This window comes from Sitophilus oryzae, unplaced genomic scaffold (assembly GCF_002938485.1).
Source record: "Sitophilus oryzae breed Bouriz unplaced genomic scaffold, Soryzae_2.0 scaffold_381_pilon_pilon, whole genome shotgun sequence".
Taxonomy (NCBI): domain Eukaryota; kingdom Metazoa; phylum Arthropoda; class Insecta; order Coleoptera; family Curculionidae; genus Sitophilus; species Sitophilus oryzae.
In genome coordinates, this window is record NW_022146953.1 from 1,035,605 (window position 1) to 1,057,622 (window position 22,018).

Sequence of the window (22,018 nt, forward strand, 5' to 3'; positions counted from 1 at the left end):
AAAAGTAAATGTATATTTTCTTATTTATTAGTTTTATACAGGTACGGACGAAAAGTTATTACTCTTCAAAACAATTAAAAAATATGTAGGTGGCGCCCTCTACAAGCAGAAATCATATAGACATCAAAACCAAATTGCTAATGTCAAAAAACTCCCAGACAACAATTTTCATCCAAATATTGACGTTACTTCAGAAATTATTTGGAAAAAATCGAAATAAAAATGAAACTTCTACACCCTGTATCTCCGAAACTAAGCAATTTAGGACATATATTTATACGAACTTTTTTACTTATTTTTATCTGCAGAATATGCCTGCACCCTGTATGGCTTTAAATATTTCTAAAATTTATGGAATGCTTTGTTTTTGCCGGTCTGTCCCTTGTTATTTCCTGGAAAATGTCAAAAAACTGGACATTTTCGAACCGCAGAGATGCAATTTCCCTGTTACGCACGTACACCGGATCGATTTGCGACTATGCGGGTTAATTTCCCTCACAATTTCCAACACAATCACGTAAAAACAACTATTAGCAGCAGCGCCGCACAGTGGAACGAGCTTATGGGAGCTGTTGGACATGAGGTTTTCTTCTCAACACTTTTAATCCAAAAGACGAAAAAATGATTTTTATATACCGTAATAATGTATAAACAGAACAATTTTAAATTTTAATGCAAGAAAGTGGTTGGCTCATTACAAACCATCTACAGGGTGACCTAAAAATATAGTATGTTTTGGAAAAATCTTACAAGTTTTAAATGCTGATAAACTTTGCCAAACTGTCGTGGAATGTTTTAGTTTTGATCTTTTTAAAAAGAAATAGCTTTAGATTTTACCACTGAAATCTAAGACTACTGATGTGTTATAAAAACCGTGTTATAAAAATATGGTAATTAAGGGCTTACATATATTTTCCTATTTAATATAACTTTGCTAATATCTTCGATTTGAAAGAAGATATCAAGATGCGGTTTTCACTGACTTTTTAAGCTTTCATTACTCTTTATTATCAGCTAAAATGACATATACCATCGCATTTTTTTTTGAAAAAACGCACAATGTTTGTTAATTTGTAAGACAGCGCCCCCTAGCATCTACGTTCAAAAGCTTACAGTTATTGTTTATATGGTATAATATAGAGTAAGAAACGGTATTTTAAACGAGCTCCAGTTAGTTGGATTCCGTCCATCCAGTCCGGAATTATTAATATTTAAATAAAAACAGATCTAACCTTTCCCCACCACTTTATTTTGGCAGATAGGGGAAAATGGTTCTAACAAAAAATATTCAGAATTTACTGAAGATTATGAAGCTATTATTTATAGTACCCCTTATCTAGGCAAAGTTGTGTAAAAACTCCATTTTCTTATTTTTTATAGCAGTTGCGCCCTCTAGCGGCCATTCTACAAATTTGAAAATAATTTCCAGCATTTTCTCATGGTCTCTTTAGTTATGAATATTTTTTCCGCAAGCCTCACGGCTAATACTTTCCGAGATATAGCCGAGAGCTATTCTTAGTGGGATACCCTGTACAATAACTTTATTATAAGCAAAGAATATAACAGTAAATCAACGCACTAGAATATTTTTATTACAAACAAAAACCTCAACACGCACTTTAACCCTCTTTCTTTTTCCAATAGTTTATAAGTTTTCCATATATTTGTAGCACCCTGTATCTGTTTTTGATTTTAGCGTCATTTTGTATTTATCCAATTAATAATTAAATATTAATAAATTTATAAAAAAATAAAGATAATTTGACTCTAAAAATTTTAAATTAATTTATTGGAATTGAAAAGGTTTTTGATTTTAGTATAGCATGTATTAGTAATATATTAAATGGAAATTTTTAGAGGGGGGCAAGCTGGGGCAAGATGTTAAATTAGTTTCGTTATTAGAAAGGCTTAATCTACCTTGTGATATATATAAAGTCTTGGCCAACTTTGGCCATTTTTTTATTTTTCTACATACACATTTTTTTGCTACTAAATATAGTATTTAGCAGCAAAAAAATGTTTATGTGTCTCTTATATACAATTGTTCTCCCAAACTTTTGTGACTATATATATCTTTTATTTTAAAGTGAAAACAATCGTTTGCACTAATATGTATAGTTAAAAAAAATTATTAATGTCTTTGCCAGTTTTTATAAAACTAGGTTGTTTCACAAGAAATGAATACCATAATTAAGTCAGTGTAATATCTTCATTTGAAACTTTTCAAACAGACATATAATTAAAAATATTTTTTTGAGTTGGATAAAATATAACGGTCTGGACTTTAAGTAATTCAAATCTTCTACCAAAATTATTTAATTTAAAATTTTATTTTTAAGTCAATGTCCAACATTTTATATTGGGTCTTTCTACCGTGCGCCGTGCCGCTATAAATCAGATAAAACGGAAAAAAATGGAAAAAACAGCCCAAAATCTAAACAATTTTCCTTTTTTATCGCCATTTGCAGGTTTATATGGGCTCTACCCGGCGATATGCCGTTTAAAAATCCAGACTAGATAAAATCAGGAGAATTTAAGTATTCTATTAATTGGAGAATGCACAGTGCATTCACCAACTAATAGAATCATATCAATTCTTTCTGATGTAGGATACGTTGGCATTTTCGGCAAATTTCTGATATTTTTTTTGTTTTGTGTGTTTTAACTGACACAAAATGATAACTAGTTATTAAAGTTGGACTAATTAAACAACTACGTAGAAATAACGTCAGACATATTACAGCCACCTAAATGTTATCAAATAATAAAGATCTACTCAGATCAAATCATGTAAATGAAAATATCTAGGAAAATCTTTGTTTGAGGGGTAGGCAACCTTAATAGTATTTAATACATATTTAAACAAAAACTGACAGTTGAATCAATGATAGCAATTGATAGCTGAAACTAATAGTTCTGAATGAAACCTGTACCTGTTTATTACCATATAGAAATTAAAATCCCCAAAATTAAATTACACTAAACATTATAATGTTTCCGTAGGCATATATAATAAATCCGGTTGTTGGCAGAATCAAATTAAAAATAAATCACGCGATCGCATCGATGTGAGTGTGTAAATTAAAGTGATTTAATGAAAACTCTCGCAAAACGACGTATTATTTGACATTTGTGTTTGAAATGTCGTTCTATTTTAGTATTGCAATTAATTTGGGAAATATTATTATTATTGACTAACAGGCAATTAGGATTGAAAATTCGAATTTTTTGCCATGCTTTTAGTCTACACTTATTTTTTGTCTCATTTTATAGCTAGATTTATCCTTGTAATTGGCAGCTGTTGGAAAATAACGCTCACCAATGCCAGTGGTGGCGTAAAATTCAGTATTTTAGGGATGTATAATCTGGGAAAGACGAATTATCATACAAATATGCCCAAAAAATATTCTTTTTTTATCTATACTAATATATAAAATCCTTAAGTGACTGACATACTGATTAATCACGATCCTGCTCAAACCACTCAACGTAAGAAGCTCAATTTTGGCATACAGGTCGATTCTAGGGTGTAGAGGTTCGACAAGAAGGGATTTTTCGAAATTCCAGTTCCAAGAGGGTGAAACCACCCCTCAAATATTACAATATTTTTTATTTAACAAACGGTCAAGTTTCCGAAAAAACGCTTAAACACGTATATTTTATTTTGTTTTTTACATATTTTAAGATTTTTTAAAAATGTAACAGGGTGTTTCGAAAAATTTTGGTCATTGATTAATCACGATCTTGCTTAAAGCGCTTGACGTAAAAAGCTGATTTTTGGAAAACAGATTGACTTTAGGGTGTAGAGGTTCGATAAGGAGGGATTTTTCGAAACTCGAATTCTAAGGGGGTGAAACTATCCCTCAAATATTAAAATATTTTTCATTTAAAAACCGGTGAGATTTTCGGAAAAACTCTTAAACACGTATATTTTATTTTGTTGTTTTACATATTTTAAGATTTTTTATAAATTTATACAGGGTGTTTTATAAATCCTTTTTTAGCTAGATCGTTTTAGCTTTTTCAAAACCTTCTATCCCTGGCAAACCGAGCTAGGAGAACTTTATTATCTGTGACTAATTTTGTTCAGCTCCCCTAATTTAAAGTAAAGATTTCAAGTTAACGTCTCCTTTTTGCTGCCAGGGCTAATCTGGACGGGGCCTACTTTGTTTACGCGGAATCCGAACCGCGGTCCTCGGCCATATCATGGTCAATGGCCTACCGACTTGGCAATAAGTGTCTATATCGACTTTTACTCACGAGATATCCGATCTCATCCGGCCTCGAACCGGCGTGAATGAGCAGTGTGTGTCAATAGATTTTACATTTTTACCTTGGACAACAGCACGATGCAGAGAGTTTCGACCCGGTCACCCGTCTATCAACTAGTATCGGCTTACGTCGCTTAACTTCGGTGTTCTAATGGGAACCGGTGTTTTGACGTAGCTGGGCCGTTGCCTCTCCCTTAATTTAAAAAGAGATACGTCTGTCCGTTCTGTAGCTACGGGGTATCAGTGAGAGGGGAAACGATATTATCTCGATGTTTTTCGTAAAAAATTAGACGACGCGTCCCATCAATAAAAATTCCTCTAAAAAAGCTCGATAGAAACCAAAGAAATCTACACAAAAGATTTCCTATTTTATTTCTCGAAATTCTAAATTCTTTCTCGACCTTTATGCAAGTGGTTTCACCCGGAATCGACTTGAGGGTAACGGGCTGTTTCTTGTCTAGTCCCTCGGGCTAAATCATTTGAAATTCGGCACTGATGGCATCTCTGAATACCGAACGACTTGGCTGGCCACATACACGTTTTGTGGCCCCATTGATTACTTTGCTTCTCGAATGGATGTTTCAAGTAAGAGGCCAATGAAGCTCTCTATATAACGAGTCTATCTCAGTCTTTTCTATCGCCGAAACTAAGGTTTGAATTTAAATTTTTTGAAAAATTTTCGAACTTTGGTTTTAGATACAATCACATCTTCCGCAATTCACAAGATGCCTCTGGTGTGGCTTCAACTGATGCTAAAACATTTACCGCAGATGCTCCATTTTCTTTTTTCCATAGCAACTGTTAAAATTGCCTTATATCTATGAAAAATAGTAGATAAAATAGTACTTTAACCGCAAAGGGAGATTAAATGATACTTTAAGAGCGAGGATAGGTTAAAAACTGTATTTCTTCTCGCACGTTTTCTAATTGCTTCCATTTTTGAAAATTTTTGTATTTCTTTTCATAAGTTATTCGGGATTTAAATGGAAGTAGTTTGGATTGGTTTGAGGCCAGCCTGAATATCTGTTGGTAATTTACTTATTTCGTTTTGAGCCATTTCTGGCTCCAGTTCAATCAGCAATCGACACGAAAGAGAACTAAAAAATATTGACTCAAAACTGACAACTAAAGAGACTGCTTTATTTATTTGTCAAATTACATAGAAACCAACGCCAACCCAGCACAATATGTTTTCCACTCGTAATAAATTCTTTGAAATAATAATTTCTGAATATTTTTTAAAACTATTTTTACATCTTTTTGATCTGGGTTTGATAAAACATCCATCTTGAATTATGTTGCTCTGTATTTTCCGAAATATGCGCTTATCTGCGGGATATCTGGAGTACCATAAATTACAAATGTTTTAATTACAAGGAACACCTGTACTTGACAACCTACCTGTCCAAATAGAGCTCTGCCGCTGCATCAGAATCTTCGCTGGCTAATATAAAACTTTTATTCATGTTATATTTTTCAAAATAATCAAAATTTTATTGTTTTGTCATGTTTAGTACCTACAATCAAAAAACAACACGAAAACTAGCGCGGTTTTCACCGCATCTTTGTATATCTACACATAAGCGAGATACCGAGTAAAACACAGGAAAGTGGGACACCCTGTACAGGGTGGGTCAAATTCGACGCTTTTAAATGGAAACACCCTTTTCTATAGGAGATAGACCAAAACTAATATTGGTGTCTGGAGCTCATTTTTTTTCGGAGTTACGGGGTGTTTTTCAAAAATATGCGTTTTTAACAAATCGCTGTAACTTTTTTGCTATGGAAAATTTTTATGAAAACATTTCCAAAGCACCTTTTTACGTAGAATTTAATGGTTTAAATATATTTTTTTTAAAATTAATAATTTAAGAATTATCAACAGAAAATTTGATTTTTTATATGGGATACCCTCTATATTTTTAATTTATTGAAAATAATTTAAACTTACCTTTCCAAAAATATAACACACTTGATATTTTGATTTATTATTATAAAAATTTGCCCCCTTTAAATAAGTAGGCTTTGAACGGCACCGGCTGTAATGCAAAAAAAATCTAGCTGTGAGCATCGATTAAAACGAAAATAATATTTGCTATGAGAGATGCAGAATTTTATAACAATTTAAAATATATTTAACCAACATCAACACATTTAAACTATATCTAATAACAATAAAAATAAATAGCAAACCAAGGCATGAGATTTTGCTACAGGTGTTCGATATATCCACCGTCTTCTGTTATGGAGAGACGGGGCAGTTTTTGAATATTTCTCCCGGAATTCATTAACTCAGTGGGGGTGAAAAATACCCTCTCATAACTGCTAAGTATTTTTAATTCTTGTCTAAATTATACGGTAGAATAAGGAACCTTTATTCTTCCGCAAATATATCCATAGGATTAGATCCATAGGCACTAAGTTAGGCGGCCTCGACGGCCAACGGCTGGGATCTTGGTTAGCTATCCAATTATTCTTGAAATTGGCTGCAAAAATTTGCTGATAACTTCAGCGTTCGGAGGCGGTGCGTCGTCTTGCTGGAAAAATATGTTTTCTAGTTCCATTAAGGGCATATCATCAATAAGGGGTCCAAAGCCTACTAGTTAAAAGTGGCGAACTTTTAAAAATCTTGTATTTCGAAGGGGATTATAACAAAATATCTAATAAAAGTGTGCTATATTTTTGGAAAGGTAATTGTAAATTCTTTTCGGTTAATTAAAAATATAGAGGGTGTCCCAAATAAAAAATTATTTTTGTTGAGATTTGTTAAAAATGCCCATTTTTGAAAAACTCCGAAATGGTAACAGATATTGATGTGCGGTTTTCACTATCATGTTTTTGATGAAAATTCAAGTAATATTATTTGACTTAATGTTGGAACTCGACACACACACACAAAGGTTTGCTAAAATAGAAAATCATTACAATATTTTGATAATAAAAATCACTATAATGAACTTAGTTATCGGGTATCTCTCTCTGAAATTTCCTACACGTGTATCGTTTAGAATATATTAATTGAAAGACAATGGGTAAAAGTTATTGTGATTGACTTGAAATGGAGTCTAATTCCCTCATTTGTTCTCTTGTACCGCTATCTCTGTTACAAAATAAATCCTTTGTATCGTTATTACCGTATTAAGATCTAAATCCTCCCACAATGAGACGAATTTAGCCGAAGTTAGGCTCGAAAACATGCCCCTCAGGGTTGTATCTAAATTTAGTATACAATAGGTTCTATATATATGAAGTAAAAAACTATTTTTTTGTAGTCGTTCTCATTGATCGATATCAGAGGATAAATATTTAAAGAATTTTATGACATTTGAACATAGATATTGATAAAAAAAACTGTTTTTGATTATTTGTTTAATTTTTTCACAGAAAAAATTATGATTAATTTAAAAAAAATAAAAAATTCCCAACTTTATTATTTCAGTCAAATAACTATCTAATCAACGTGTTTATTTTTTTGTCAATAATGTCATGTATTGACGTTTTCCATTCTAAATATCTTGAGAACGGTTGCTCGTAGCGATTTCTACCAAGAGACTTTAAAAAGTCACGAAAATGTATATTTTTTTACTGAGTAGTTTTATACAGGTACGGACGAAAAGTTATTACTCTTCAAAACAGTTAAAACACGTGTAGGTGGCGCCCCCTAAAATAGGAGTCAAATTGACATCAAAATCAAATATTTCATATCTAAAAACTACTAGACACCAATTTTCATCCAAATATTGACGTTACTTCATAAATTATTTGGAAAAAATCGAAATAAAAATGAAATTTTTACACCCTTTATCTCCGAAACTAAGTATTTTCGGACATATGTACATTTATCCTTTTTTTATTTATTTTTATCTGCAGAATATCCTGCCGAAATTTCCGGAATACAGTTCGGACACCCTGTATAGTATTTACGTCTAGTATATTCAAAAAAAATAGAGCATTTTGAAGAAAACCTCCAAAAATAAGGGTAAAAATGGAAAAAATCGCGTCGTTTTGCTTGCGTAAACAAATTTTACATGAGTCGGAAAGGGTAATTCATAAAAACATCCTTTTTTCGACGTAAAAATTTACGTAAATGTTATTTTCGAGGGGCGGGAGCTCGAGGACTGTGTATCTGCTGCGGAGTGTACTTACTTAGAGAAATGACGCTATAAACTGCAAAATCTTGCGTATTAGGTAAAAAGTATGATGAAATACTTCTCCAGGCTTTTTTTCCACAGCTATACATCATATACATCATAAAAGTTGGAGAGAGTTTTGGTATACTAAACACATATATTCTGAATTTTTCAGGTCGATTCATAAGTGAGATTGCACTAAGAGAAAAAACGTTGTAAAATAAAAAAATGCTAATGGATCAAATAAAATCAAACATATTTTGGCCTCATTAATGGTCATAATTGAATTAATAAGACATCTATTGATTTTATGCATACCGTGCTGGCAACTGTTACTTTTGGGTCGGCATTTACATGTGTGGAAGTAAATCGCATAGGGATCTTATTGAGTCGGAGTGAGAGAAATGCGACCGACCGACGCGACGCGCGACGGTGTGCTGTTGCGGCGTTGCCGATACGCCTTTCCCTATCAAGTACAGTAAAATCACGATCGCAAACCGCTTATTTTTAAAAGACTTTTTTTTCAAGAGATAACTAGATAAAATCATTAGACATGTTTCTGAGCATCTGAAATGGAATTATAAGGATATCGTTAGGGTGTCATTTTTTTATAACGAGAAAACGTCAGTAATCGCGATAATTTAAAAAGTTTTTAATAAAAACTCAACTTTTTAATACATAACAGGCTATAACTCAAGAACCACTTTAGATATTGAAACTTTTTTTTATTTTCAAGATCGGATATTTTACAATATGTTTACATAAGAAAAATTCGATAAGGTTGTTTTTTTCCATTCAAAAATTGTAAACAATCCATCCATTTACTTTTAGAGCATAGCAATTTTCAGCAATCGTGTAATTTTTTTATTGATAAAGATTTTCACATACTGTTTACAAAGAAAATACAGCAGAAATATTAACAAAGTTCTTGAAAAAACTACAAACTATTATTTCTAATAGGTTTCGAGATATCGATTTTTGAATTCAGAGTTCTAATAGCGCGACCACTATCGAACACCCACTCAATTCCACTTATTTTTACCAAAAATGCAAGCGTTTCATTAATAAATAAACAAATTAAGTATCACGAGACGCAATTAAATCGTGAAGCTGAACGCATGACGTACACCTTTACCTAGAATTTTAAGTACTGACCATAGAGAAAGTTAATAGTTTAGAGAGTGGTTAATCGCGTGGTAAAATGTTGTGAGATTGCGCTTTTGGCGCCCTCTAGTTGGCTACAGGAACGAACTATGAAAGAGCGGGAGATTTAAATTATTATTATACTTATTATTTTTAAGACAATTAAAACTAAGAGTGCCCTTAACCAAAAACAGTGAAATAAATGGAGATACCTACTCAAATTTTATATTATCATGATATTAAAGGATATAAATACAGCATTTATAATACTTTTACACCTTTTTATTCAAAGTCTTACACGCTAATATAAAATTTGACTATCTCCATTTATTTCACTATTTTTGGTTAAGGGCACTCTTAATTTTAATAGCCTGTGAAATAAAAACTTCTGCATGGACATTACCTTTCTTACCTTTGTCTGCTATTTTTTAATAAAAAAACAACTGTTTAGTTTGCACAAAAATAAAATTAACAATCAAAAATTTCTTAAAAAATGATCAAGCCTTGTACTACGCCGTGTGCCGGTTTTTGAACAAACAACAAACAACAAACAAAAGAATGAGGTTAGCGACGTCAATTTTCTAAACTACCCAAAAATCTAAATTAAATTCGCCAATTTGGGGAGAAAAATGTCCCGATTCACCAAAAATTCCCCATATGTTTATTTTAACAAAAAAAATAATTTTAATAAAAATACAATATTTATTATATATGTTAGAGGGATTAAAGTGTAAATTACCTCCTTGTTTTTTAATCCCTTCCTTAGTAATCATTAAATAATTTGAGGTCACTAAATTTTCTTTCAACTGAAGCATTTGCAAAGGGAAGCACAAGTAAAAAGCAGATTACAATTTTTAAGTTGGGAAAGATATATCGTCCCGCTCCGTTTTTAAAGCTAAAAATTTTACGCCATTTTCAATCAGCAATAAAATGTTGAAACTCCCCTTATTTTCGCCGCCTATATTGCTAATCCCCACAAAATTCCCAATCGGCTCCGGATTCTCCAACGTTTGGGGAATTCCTCACAAAATGGCAACGCTGGAGGTTAGCGTGTTCTTTCTGAATATGCTAAGACTAACGGACTAGTGTCGAAACACAGATAGCTAGATGGACGTATTTCGGCACTTGCGTCGATGCGCTACAGGAACATTTGCCTGCGCGTCGTATGTCTTCTGGCAGTCTTTTAATTTTTCTGTTTGTCTATGGTACTGACAGAGTACACAGAGGTATTGATTGGGTCGACCGGTCAACTGCGACAAATCTGTTATATCCCCTTCCACGTCTCTTAGCAATATGCACAGATTCTTGGTTTATTTCATACGTTTGGCAACGTGTTTACTGTCCTCTCTTTGTTCAGTACATTATAAACGCCATTGTACTCTTCTTACATACGGAAATCTCGACCCAAGACTAACCTTTGCTAGCCCTTAGTATAGTCGTACATATAAAACATACATGATCATTGTCATTGTTAGTGGTATATCAGATTTAAAATAAAAATGCTTTGTTTATTAGAGTTTTCCTTTGGTTTTTCAAATATATTCCTGTTATTTCAAGCATTTCTCTTAATATTTTGAAGTGCAATGCTTAATGATTTGTTATGTTACTTTGTTTAAAGCTTGAGTCGATTTTAATCGAATAGGATCAGTACCAACAATTTAAATGAAATAAATATCAAATTTATCAGTAAAATAACTTTATTCCGGAATTAATCTTTTGGTAGTATGTAGGTAAATACAATCTTATTAAATGTCCTCCAAAATAAAAAATGATAGATACAAGGGTATCCCGGTGAATTTTGTCTAGTGAATGGTTTTTGTAATGTACTGGAATTGATCTGTCTTTATTAGATTCCTTCAAAGGTCACAGAGATTCTAAAAAAAGAAAGCAACGTTTAGCTAAATAAATCACATACTTTTCTCAATCTTAAAACTGGAGTTAACCTGAAACAGACAATCTTTCTATACAGAGTATACAGGATTTGCAGGTTTTCTTAATCGTATAATTCCAAAAAAACAGTATTTTTATGTTCCTAACGCCATGATAGATGAGAAAACCCTAAATGACCCTTTTATGACCCTATATAACTGTTTTTGCATCTTTTTAACTCGAATACAGTGATTATACTAAAAATACAAAAAAAAATATTTGAGGCTAAAGTGCTACACGACATCAAACTGATCACACTGTTTGAAAAAAACAGTTTTAAACAAAAATTACACGTTTTGGCGTAAGTTTTAAACCTCCAGCCGTGAATTTTGCCTTATAAATCATTCATAACATTAGAAGCAAGGGCTTTTTATCTTTTTAAGCTTACACACAACTTGAGGGCGAAGTGGCTGCTTTAAAAATTTCATAGATGGCGTGGTGCCGGAATTTTTCAGGCTTTGCCATAAATCCATCCTAAAATTTAACAGATTACTTGGCAAATTTGATTTTTAGTTCTCGACACGGCAGAAAATTTACGTCGCCTTTTCGAAGGTTATTTTGTGGACTAAATTTTCTCGAAAATAAAGACATAATTTAAAATTCCGTTACAATACGGAAATAGATTGAAATTTTGTGATCACAGTGATATATAATTTATATGTTTTTGTAACAAATTGCTCGATGCTTATTGGCAAATGCTGAAGCTCTGCAAACCTTAATCAAGCCTTGATCAAAGCACGTGTGTTTGGAATTTTGGGTGTGGTTTTACACGACACGATCGGGCTCAACCTTAGGCAGATTTCTGAAAATAATATGTATTTCCAAAGACATTATAGGAATAGATCGAACATCTCATTCATAAATACTCGTTGGTAGTGTATCAAACATTCCAATGTGTCAATCAAGGACAGAAGAGATAGAGAAGTCTAAAATTTCCGACCCCGGCAACTAGGCGCATTTGGATTGTTCTGATGGCCAGTGACGTATCGTTTTTTGGAACAAATTTAATTAGTAAAGTAAAAGTAAATTAATTAGTAAAATTTTTACTCCATATTAATATACTACATTAACACTTTTTCGTCAGATGAGTTTTGTTATAAGGTCTAATATAATAATATAATTAATATCCCACATATACCTATGTTGAAACGTTAGTAGGTGGTTTTCGAAAATCGCTCCAACGTCGATTTTCAATTTAAACTTTCAGTTACTTCTATATAAACTTTCAGTTACTTTTGAAGATTTACAGGGTGACTCGGGCTTCCGAAACAGTTCTATATTAGGTTTGTGGTTGGTGACTTTTCTTTCAATTTTTTTTTCAGAATATGGAGGCAATGGTAAAGCACATTTTAGACATTTTGGTAAAGATAGGTGGCCGGAACATATTTTCAAACTAAAGTTGTAGATTTGCCATTAAATTTCCATTCCAGAAATACCTAGAGTTGCCACCTGTCCTTTTGAAAAGGACAGTCCTTTTGGAATAACTTGTCCTTTTGACTTTTTTGACTTAAAAGTCATTTTATTTTCGTATTTTCCCTGAGAAAATTACCTACAGCAAACAGAAATATTCTTTTCGTCCAAATTTAATTAGAAATGTTATAAAACTTATAAATAGATTTTTCTTGTTTAGAATAGGCAACATTATTTAGAACTTCCCGTTTAATCTGAAATGATAGTTTAGGTTTTAGTTTTACCTTTTTTTGATCTTAAAAGAACTTCAAAATTAGTAATTAGTAACGATTTAGTTAGTTCGCAATCAATAGCTTCCTGTGAAGTACTGTGTAATAGTTGTTTAATATTGTATTATTAATAACTTCCTATACCTAAAATCAATATTTAATGAGAAAATTGTTTTTTTGAAAATATAAGACAAGATTTGACTCTTTCGGTCTTCTTCTTGTATTATGATGGGTCTGATACGAGGCAATTACCTTTTAGTCTCTCAATAGAAGGCATTTATCATTAAAAGTATCAAATCTGTGTGCTACAGTATGGGATTTCTGTCGCATAATAATGAATATTACGTTTGCTTCATCTACGTTACCGTAGATGGAGCTCAAGGCTTGGTACGGTTTGTATAAATAAACAAAATACAAGAAGCAAAAATTTATTAAGGCCTAACCCCTACATATATGCTTATTCTCTGCATTAAGTTCATCAGACTGAAGGGGAACAGCCATTCGATGACCGGTTTCGGAGATTTATCTCCATCGTCACGCCGACTTTGCTGTAACCCTCAATCCGACAAACGAAAAGCAGAAAATAGCATTTGAGTACAAAAGGTACTACTATGGCGAGTGCTAGATGGCGAGAGCGGCTAGTAGTAATAGGTAAAAAGCTTTTTTGGAAGCCTGGGTCACTCTGTATATAAGTATGTATAAAACTAATAGCCTAAGAATTATTTACAGTTCGTTCCAGTCTAAAAAAAAGGTAAACACGTTGGTAAATCTCTGTCGTACCATACTGAATTCGCAGATTCAAAAGTACGTTAAACAAAAACAAAAACCACCGAAAAACACTGAAAAGTTCACTTTCGTCTTGATTCCGACTTCAAACGCACCGCAAGCTAAACGTAGTACGCTATAACGAAACCAATGGTCGTCGCGAGGGGCGGTGGGACGGACGGCTCATTTCATTCTGGAAAACTAGCAGCGACGTTGCCAATAGTTCTAGACGTTTCAGCACATTAAACAGTAAATATGTCCTTTAATAGTAACGCATATATCCTCTGGTTAATAACATATTATTACCCTTGCTTCTTTAAAAACAAACTATTAATTTTATTAAGAAATTGAGATTTATTGATATTCGGTGAAGGTTTTAAAGTCACCTTTTCTGCAAATCAAACTGAGTAGATAGGCGCAAATTTGAGATGTGGCAATGTCGCCTTCTCTATCTCAGTTGGTTTTTACAGTACGTAGTCAACCTCCCATTGTTTGATCGGGATAAAATGTTTAATGTGATATGTGTTCTTACTAAATCTATGTGTATTTCCTTCGGCCACATACCCGCTTTATCCGATCTGTGAGAGCGACCTGAAAGTACAGCGTAATAGACTCTTAATCTTAAGCAAATTGTCATTTAAATATTTTCTTCAGATATATTGCAATAAAAATGTATTAAAGCTTGAAAATCTGAGAATCTGGGAAGGTTAAAGCAACATTTTTTATATTTCTTTCTTTCTTTGCAGAACCAGCTATAGTTTTGGACGTATCAGAATCAGGAGACAGCTTCAATGAGTTGGGAGCATCGTTTCCCCCATTGGAGAGCCCCCCAGTGCATTTCGCAACTGAAAATAATACTGTCATAACCTCACAAACTGGATCGACAGCATTGATTCCATGCATCATCAATAACATAGGAGATGGAACGGTGAGCATAGATTTTTTTTACATTTTTTTCTTTATTTTTTTTAAAGTCTTTTAACTAGTGTTCTAGTTGCTGATAACTATTATCGTCTCAGTTTGAATAGTCGAATTCCAAACTTATACATACGTATTCTAATAATTACTTTATCGTTGAATTGCTAAGTTTTTTTTTGTAAAATTTCTTTTATTTAAAAAATCGTACATTCTTATTATTGGCCTGTGATTATTTGTTTTTCTGTATCAATAATTCTTAATAACATAATTAACAAACAGAATTAAAAAAATCATATACGTCACTTGTTCCCCAAGTAGCATTTTCACGACTTGCGACCACATGTTTACTAAACACAACGTTGGATTAGTTACAAAAAATAGTTAGCTCCCTACCTTGGGTATTAAAATAAATTTAAACGTTTTTATAACGTTGTGCCGACGTTGGACTAGTACTACAGCAAAGTAGAAGCTTCTGCGACGTCGAATAAACGTTGTCTTGTAACCTTTTTTGCTTAAGTGATCTTTAGGTGATTCGGACAACGTAGTTACAACGTTGGACAATATGTATATTTTTTCCCTCGGTAGTTTTATACAGGTACCGACAAAAAGTTATTACGCTTCAAAACAGTTTAAACATATGTAGATGGCGCCCTCTACCAGTAGTCATATTGACATCAAAATCAAATTTATCACGTCAAAAAACTCCCAGACACCAATTTTCATCTAAATATTGACGTTACTTCAGAAATTATTTGGAAAAAATCGAAATAAAAATGAAATTTCTACACCCTGTAGCTCCGAAACTTGTAGCGTTTTTTAAACAACTACCACTGCGAACGGCAGCTTTTCATCGGAGAGCAGTCGTGGATAAGGTATTTCACTGGAAAGAAAACTAATTAAGAACAATAAACAAAAAACATATACAGATGAAAAGAAAACACAGTTGTATATTACTTAAAACTAATGACTATATTTATTCATTATGAATTCTGATGGTAAATAGCATACAATTTTAATAATTATTATAGTGGGTATTTGTTGACTGTAAACTATGTATGTAAATTTTTTGTATTAAATATGTTCTATCCAAAGACTATGAAAAAATACAATGCGTGTAACGTTATAGAAAATATAAAAAAGTAGCATTACTTTATTTAAATTGTTAAATTTTATGCGGTGTTAAATCTGATATGTTGCAACCTGTAGATTCTAGAATCTATGTCTCGTTATTCATCTGTTAATATAGCGCAATAATAATATCTATAGAAAGTAATACTATTACAAGGCGTAATATAATGAAACCTAAAATCTAAATCACATTGTAACTACTGAATCGACATAAATGTTCTTAATAATCTAACCACTAAATATAGTCCGTACGATATTATTTAAAATGTACGTTACTGTTTAAGACTGAAAATCTAGAAAATCTAAAACATAAAAACTAGAACGTAAATCTACACTTAGCTGTTCTTTATGTAATCTTGCTTCAAACAGTAGCAGCGTGAGGTGGTCTCGCATCTCTGTACTGTCTGTCGGCGATCCTGTTGGTCAAAACAACAAAAGGGGCCAGATTGAGGACACCATGAATCCTTACAGCCGTAGCTACTGACTAGGCTTAGAAATGGGAGTGAAGCAGCATGGGACTCAAGCTGCATCCACGCTGTGGCACTTAGATGTAAAAAAATCGTTCTTACTGGGGACACTCGTCCACAGGACATCTGTACATAAGATAATGTCTGTACATAAGGCACTACCCGTACCTTGGACGCAGTCCGTACCTTGGACGCAGTCCGTACCTTGGACACAGTCCGTAACTTGGAAATAGTCCGTACCTTGGACACAGTCCGTACCCTGGACACAGTCCGTACCTTGGACACAGTCCGTACCTTGGACGCAGTCCATACCTTGGACCCTAAAAATATGAAACTCTTGTTTAAAACCAAACAAGGTCTAATAAACAAAATAAACCTACCTCGAAATACTTCCGAGGGCTCAATAAATAATAAACAACATGTCCTTTCTTCCATGTGACATTCTGGAGGACAAAAGAAAAGGGACGCCAACGTGCCAGCAAAATACAAATACAAGTTGGGACATCCGTAACTCTACCCTAAAAATATTCAATAATAATATCGAATCGATAAAAGGTAATAACTATCTTTACCTGTAGCCTCGAAATAGCAGCTGATTCAAATTATACAGCAAGATTTAAATAATCACTATTTCTAAAAGCTGGGATACAACAGAGCGTCAAAACAAAGTGAGGTTAAGCACGGAGAGTTGACAGAAGCGATGTTGACAGCGCGCGCCTCCACAGAATAGTAACAGGGTTGTGTCGAACGATAACAGGGTTGGCGACTAGAGAACGTAAAAATTACGCGTCAAATAAACTATCCGGCCTGAACGAGAGGGAATCCGGTGATGATAGGCCAGACATCATATATTATATATAAAAAAAATGATGTAACGAACTAAAAACGTTACAAACTAAGCATTTTAGGACATACATTTATACGAACTTTTTTACCTATTTTTATCTGCAGCCTGTATACTTCCAATCTTCTCTTGTATTAACTGTAATGGAATCTGATGACAATTTCATTCAAATGCGACTTCCTGCAGGAAAACCTTTAAAACATGAATTAAACCTACCTAGTACATCACTCGTTTACGCTAAAATCCTGCCAGGACAAGGCACTATTTCCCGTCAAATCTTTATTATAAACAATTTCTCCATTTCCGTGAGCTTAAAGCTCTCGGCAGCATTACCATATTAATTTAAATGGAAATAATTACAGCTTTCCGCCATAGCCAGGCTACTGCTGCTTTATATACATATATTTCTCGATAAAAAGACGGCAGGATATATGGAAAACGATGTTTTATCCTGTTATGCGCGCAGGAAAGAGATATACGGCAGGATTTAAACTTATATTTATATAACCGAAGGTGTTTACAGTGTTGCCGTAATAAATTTTAAGATGAAGTTCTTCGCGAAGAGTGAAATAAATTTATCACGGCGCGGGTTTAAATTTATTTATTTCCCTGTTTTTTCTATAAGGTTTAAAGTGTTCTGTTTAGTTAAGCTACTTTAGAAAGCTCTAGTATACAAGCTTTGTATACAGCAGTGGCGTAGCGTTATTAAATTTTTTTGTGGTGCTTAACCGAAAAAAAAACTTCAATATAAACCAACTGTATTCCGAAAACTTCGGCAGCGTATTCTGCAGATAAAAATAAGTACAAAAGTTTGTATAAATATACTATGTCCTAAAATACTTAGTTTCGGAGATACAGGGTGTAGAAGTTTTATTTTTATTTCGATTTTTTCCAAAAAATCAAATTTCTCATGGCAAAAAACTCCCAAACACCAATTTTCATCCAAATATTGACGTTACTTCATAAACTTCTACACCCTGTATCTCCGAAACTAAGCACTTTAGGACATACATTTATACAAACTTTTTTACTTATTTTTATGTGCAGAATATGCTGCCGAAGTGTCCGGAATACAGTTCAGACCACCCTGTATATGTTCTTCTAGTGTTTTCATTGTTGTAAATATTAGAATTAATATAAATTAATATACACACACCGGAAAAGTCTAGGGATATTACAATTTTATCCAGCCATCGTCAGTAATTTTATTATTTGCATTTCTGATATAATAAAATTAAAATAAACAAATACCGTATGATCGAAAAAAAACGGCGTCCAGTTGGCTTGGAAATGACGATCGATGACATTTCCCATATAATTTTACATATAAAATGACAGCGATCTTCATTTCATAGCCATCGTTGACGCCGTTCTTATTCGATCATACGGTAGTTTACAGGACGTATTGGAAATAAAAATACGAAATTTACCGAATTTTTCAAATTTACCTGGATTTTTATTGAACTAAAAAAAATACACACATTTTTTTTATTCTGATCTGTGAATTAAAAAAAAAGATAAAACCATTTTTGCTTAATAAAGGGTATGGCCTCCTCTACTGTTCATTACAGCCCTACATCGTCTCTCCATGCTCCTGATCAGGTTGTCGATCTCTTCTTGAGGTACAGCCTGCCACGCTGTATTCACGGCCCGAACCAGATCCCTACGAGTTTTACGAGGCATACCCATTCTCAAAATTCTTCTTTGGACCGCGTCCCATACGTGCTCGACGGGGTTGAAGTCAGGAGATTGTGCCGGCCAGGGTAAGATGTTTAATCGATGAGCATTGATAAACTCACCACTCTGGCTGTATGAGGCCGTGTATTGTCATGCATGAGAAGTTTTTCCCAAAATCATTGGCATATGGTAACACGACAGGCTCAAGAATTAAATCACGATATGTGATTCCTGTTAGAAACCTTTCAAGAAAAACGAGATCGGTTTTTCGCCCTAACTGGACTCCTCCCCAGACCATAACTGTTCCATCTTGATAAGGGTGCACTTCCCGAACATGATCCAACCGAATAAGATTTCCAGGTTCTCTCCATAGCCTAAGCCTTCTCGAATCCGGATGAATTCCAAAGCGTCACTCAGCCGTGAAAAGAACATTGGCCCATTGTTCATTCGACCACTGAACATGATCATGAGCCCACAAATATCGTACCTCTCGATTTCCTCTCGTTAAGGGTTGAGCTCTCCAGGGGCGTCTGCTTCTTAAGTTGACCTCTCTTAATCTATTGCGAGCTGTGTCAGGACTAACGGTTACATTATGTGTTTCCTGGAGAATTAAACTAAGCTCTGGTGCTGTAAGAGTCGGTCGGCGTCGAGCATTTAATTGTAAAAAATGATCTTGCTGAGGGGTAGTAATGCGATGTCGCCCTGCGTGCCTTTCAGCAACATCACCACTTTCACGGTAGCGTGCACTTAATCGCGATATTACACTTTGCGTTGTATCTAATGCTCTAGCTACGTCGATTTGCCGCATTCCAGCTTCGAGCATATCCATGGCCCTTAGCATTTCGTCTCTGTTAAGATGTCTACGCTCCATAATGTCGTTTAATACTAAACAGAGTTATTTGAATGAATTCTGGCCAGTTACCATAAAAACATACCCAGTACAGGTTAAATTCGAACAATTGATGCTAGGTGCTTTTTATACATTTGACAAAAAATGCACAAACACTTCTGCAAATATCCCAAATTTAGAAATAATTAGTGTGACTACTTCGTTTCAATCGAAGTAGAAAGAATCGGCCTACAAATATGTGGTTGTTTATTCAAAACATTTATTTTTAACTTTAATAAAATGATATCCCTAGATTTTTCCGGTGTGTGTATATATACAATGAGTATTATATTAAAATTTCCGCCTGTTTCATTGTTCCCAATAAAATGTTCTGCCTTGTCACGTGATTTCCTATTAGAAAATTAGCTTTCCCAATAATAACCTTAGCAGAAAACGCTTTAAGAAAATTGAATTTCGTAATACTAAACCAGATTTTCCTAGAGTGGAACCTAAACTTTATTAGCTGTCGTTAATCAGGAACGATTAAGAAAAAATAAAGAATTTTTCTTTAGAAAAATTTCCTTCAGTTTGAATTTAAGTTGTGTATTAGTATTTACAAAAAAAACTTTTGGTTTTTATGTTCTTCGACCCTTTTTAACTTAAGTTTTTAACGATATTGAGTGAAGTTTATTTAGGAAAGTTTTAAGTACGGAATTTATAATTAATTGGAATAACTTTGACGATTATATTTATAATTAAAAAAGTCAATAAGAGTTTTTTCAAGAGAATAAAAATAAAGTAATTAGGCAATTACTTGGTAAAGTATTAAACAGTAATAATTTGTTTTTCTTTTTTTAATTTAAAATGATTAGTTTTGTTTATTTATCAACTGTGTTAATTAATATACAATTACCCTGGATTATTCACCAGAATAAACAGGTAAATTTTTGGTTTAAATAAAATATAGGATTTACGTTGTGTCTTTTGTACTTATCTAAAGGGCACACAACCAAGAACAAAATTACAAAAATTTAAAGAGATATAGGTTATAGAGATATACGTGGTTTCTAAAAATTATAATAATGTTTGTTTTATGTTGCTCACTTGTTATCTCTTTCTTATCATTGTCACAAACTCAGAAATTACTCGCAACATTGTCTCATTGTCTGGACCCGGCATAATATAACAGAATTTTCAGAGAGAGAAAAAATTTAACACAAAATTAAAACAACGATATATGAAAACATATGTTTAAGCTTACACGAGTTGTATTTTGAGAAACATTTATTTTTCCTGTAATAATGCTCTTGGTAATTACATAAAATATATATTATTTTATATTCTGATGTGATACTCAATTAAAAAAAAATAATTATCTGATAGATACTGACTCCACGAACACTTTTTGACACTATTAATCGCACCATTGACCAGTTTTATTTGTCACTTTTATTACATTTTGAAGTGCATACTTAAACTACAGGCTTAATAATTGGCAATTTATATAGTTTATTATCGTTAATGTTGAAAATTTCTCATTAACTATGTTATTAATACTTCCTTCCTATGTTTATCAAGGCACTAATTAGTTAATTAACTTTGTTGGCGTTATTGTTTTGTTGAATTATTCATTTGAATGTATTTTGTTATTCTTTGTGAGTATATAAATGAACTGCTATACAGGGTGGTCCGAATTGTATTCCGGAAACTTCGGCACTGTATTCTGCAGATAAAAATAGATACAAAAGTTCGTATAAATGTATGCCCTAAAATGTTTCATTTTTATTTCGAGTTTGTCCAAATAATTTCTGAAGTAACGTCAATATATGGATGAAAATTGGTATCTGTGAGTTTTTTGACATGAGAAATTTGATTTTAATGTCAATATAACTCCTACTTGTAGAGGGCGCCACCTACATATTTCTAATTACTTTGAGGACTAATAACTTTCCGTCCCTACCTATATAACACTATTGAAAAATATACAATACAAATCATACAATTCAAAAAAAATTTAAGTCATTATATTATTATTATTTATTAGTCAAACAGAACATGGACAATTGCAGAACACAAAAAAAGCGTATGTTTTTATGCGAAAAGAGGTTGTGTAATAGAGAGTGCATTAAAGTAATTAGTTTATCCCCTCAAATAACTAACCCCCTTTTCCTCTAGAGGGCTCTCGGTAAACAGGTCATTATCACGTGGCCAAGACGTGATCCAAAAAGAGATTCTGGA

The 22,018-nt window shown here is 33.0% G+C and overlaps 1 protein-coding gene across 3 annotated transcripts in view; it reads left to right on the forward strand.

The window, feature by feature from the left end:
* Positions 1 to 22,018, forward strand: part of LOC115885361 (lachesin-like) — a 249,699-nt gene that overhangs the window by 181,995 nt on the left and 45,686 nt on the right. For all 3 annotated transcript variants that reach the window (XM_030904255.1, XM_030904254.1, XM_030904257.1), the window contains exon 4: positions 14,664 to 14,845. In XM_030904255.1, the coding sequence (XP_030760115.1) occupies positions 14,664 to 14,845 (182 nt within the window). The remainder of the gene's footprint in view (positions 1 to 14,663; positions 14,846 to 22,018) is intronic.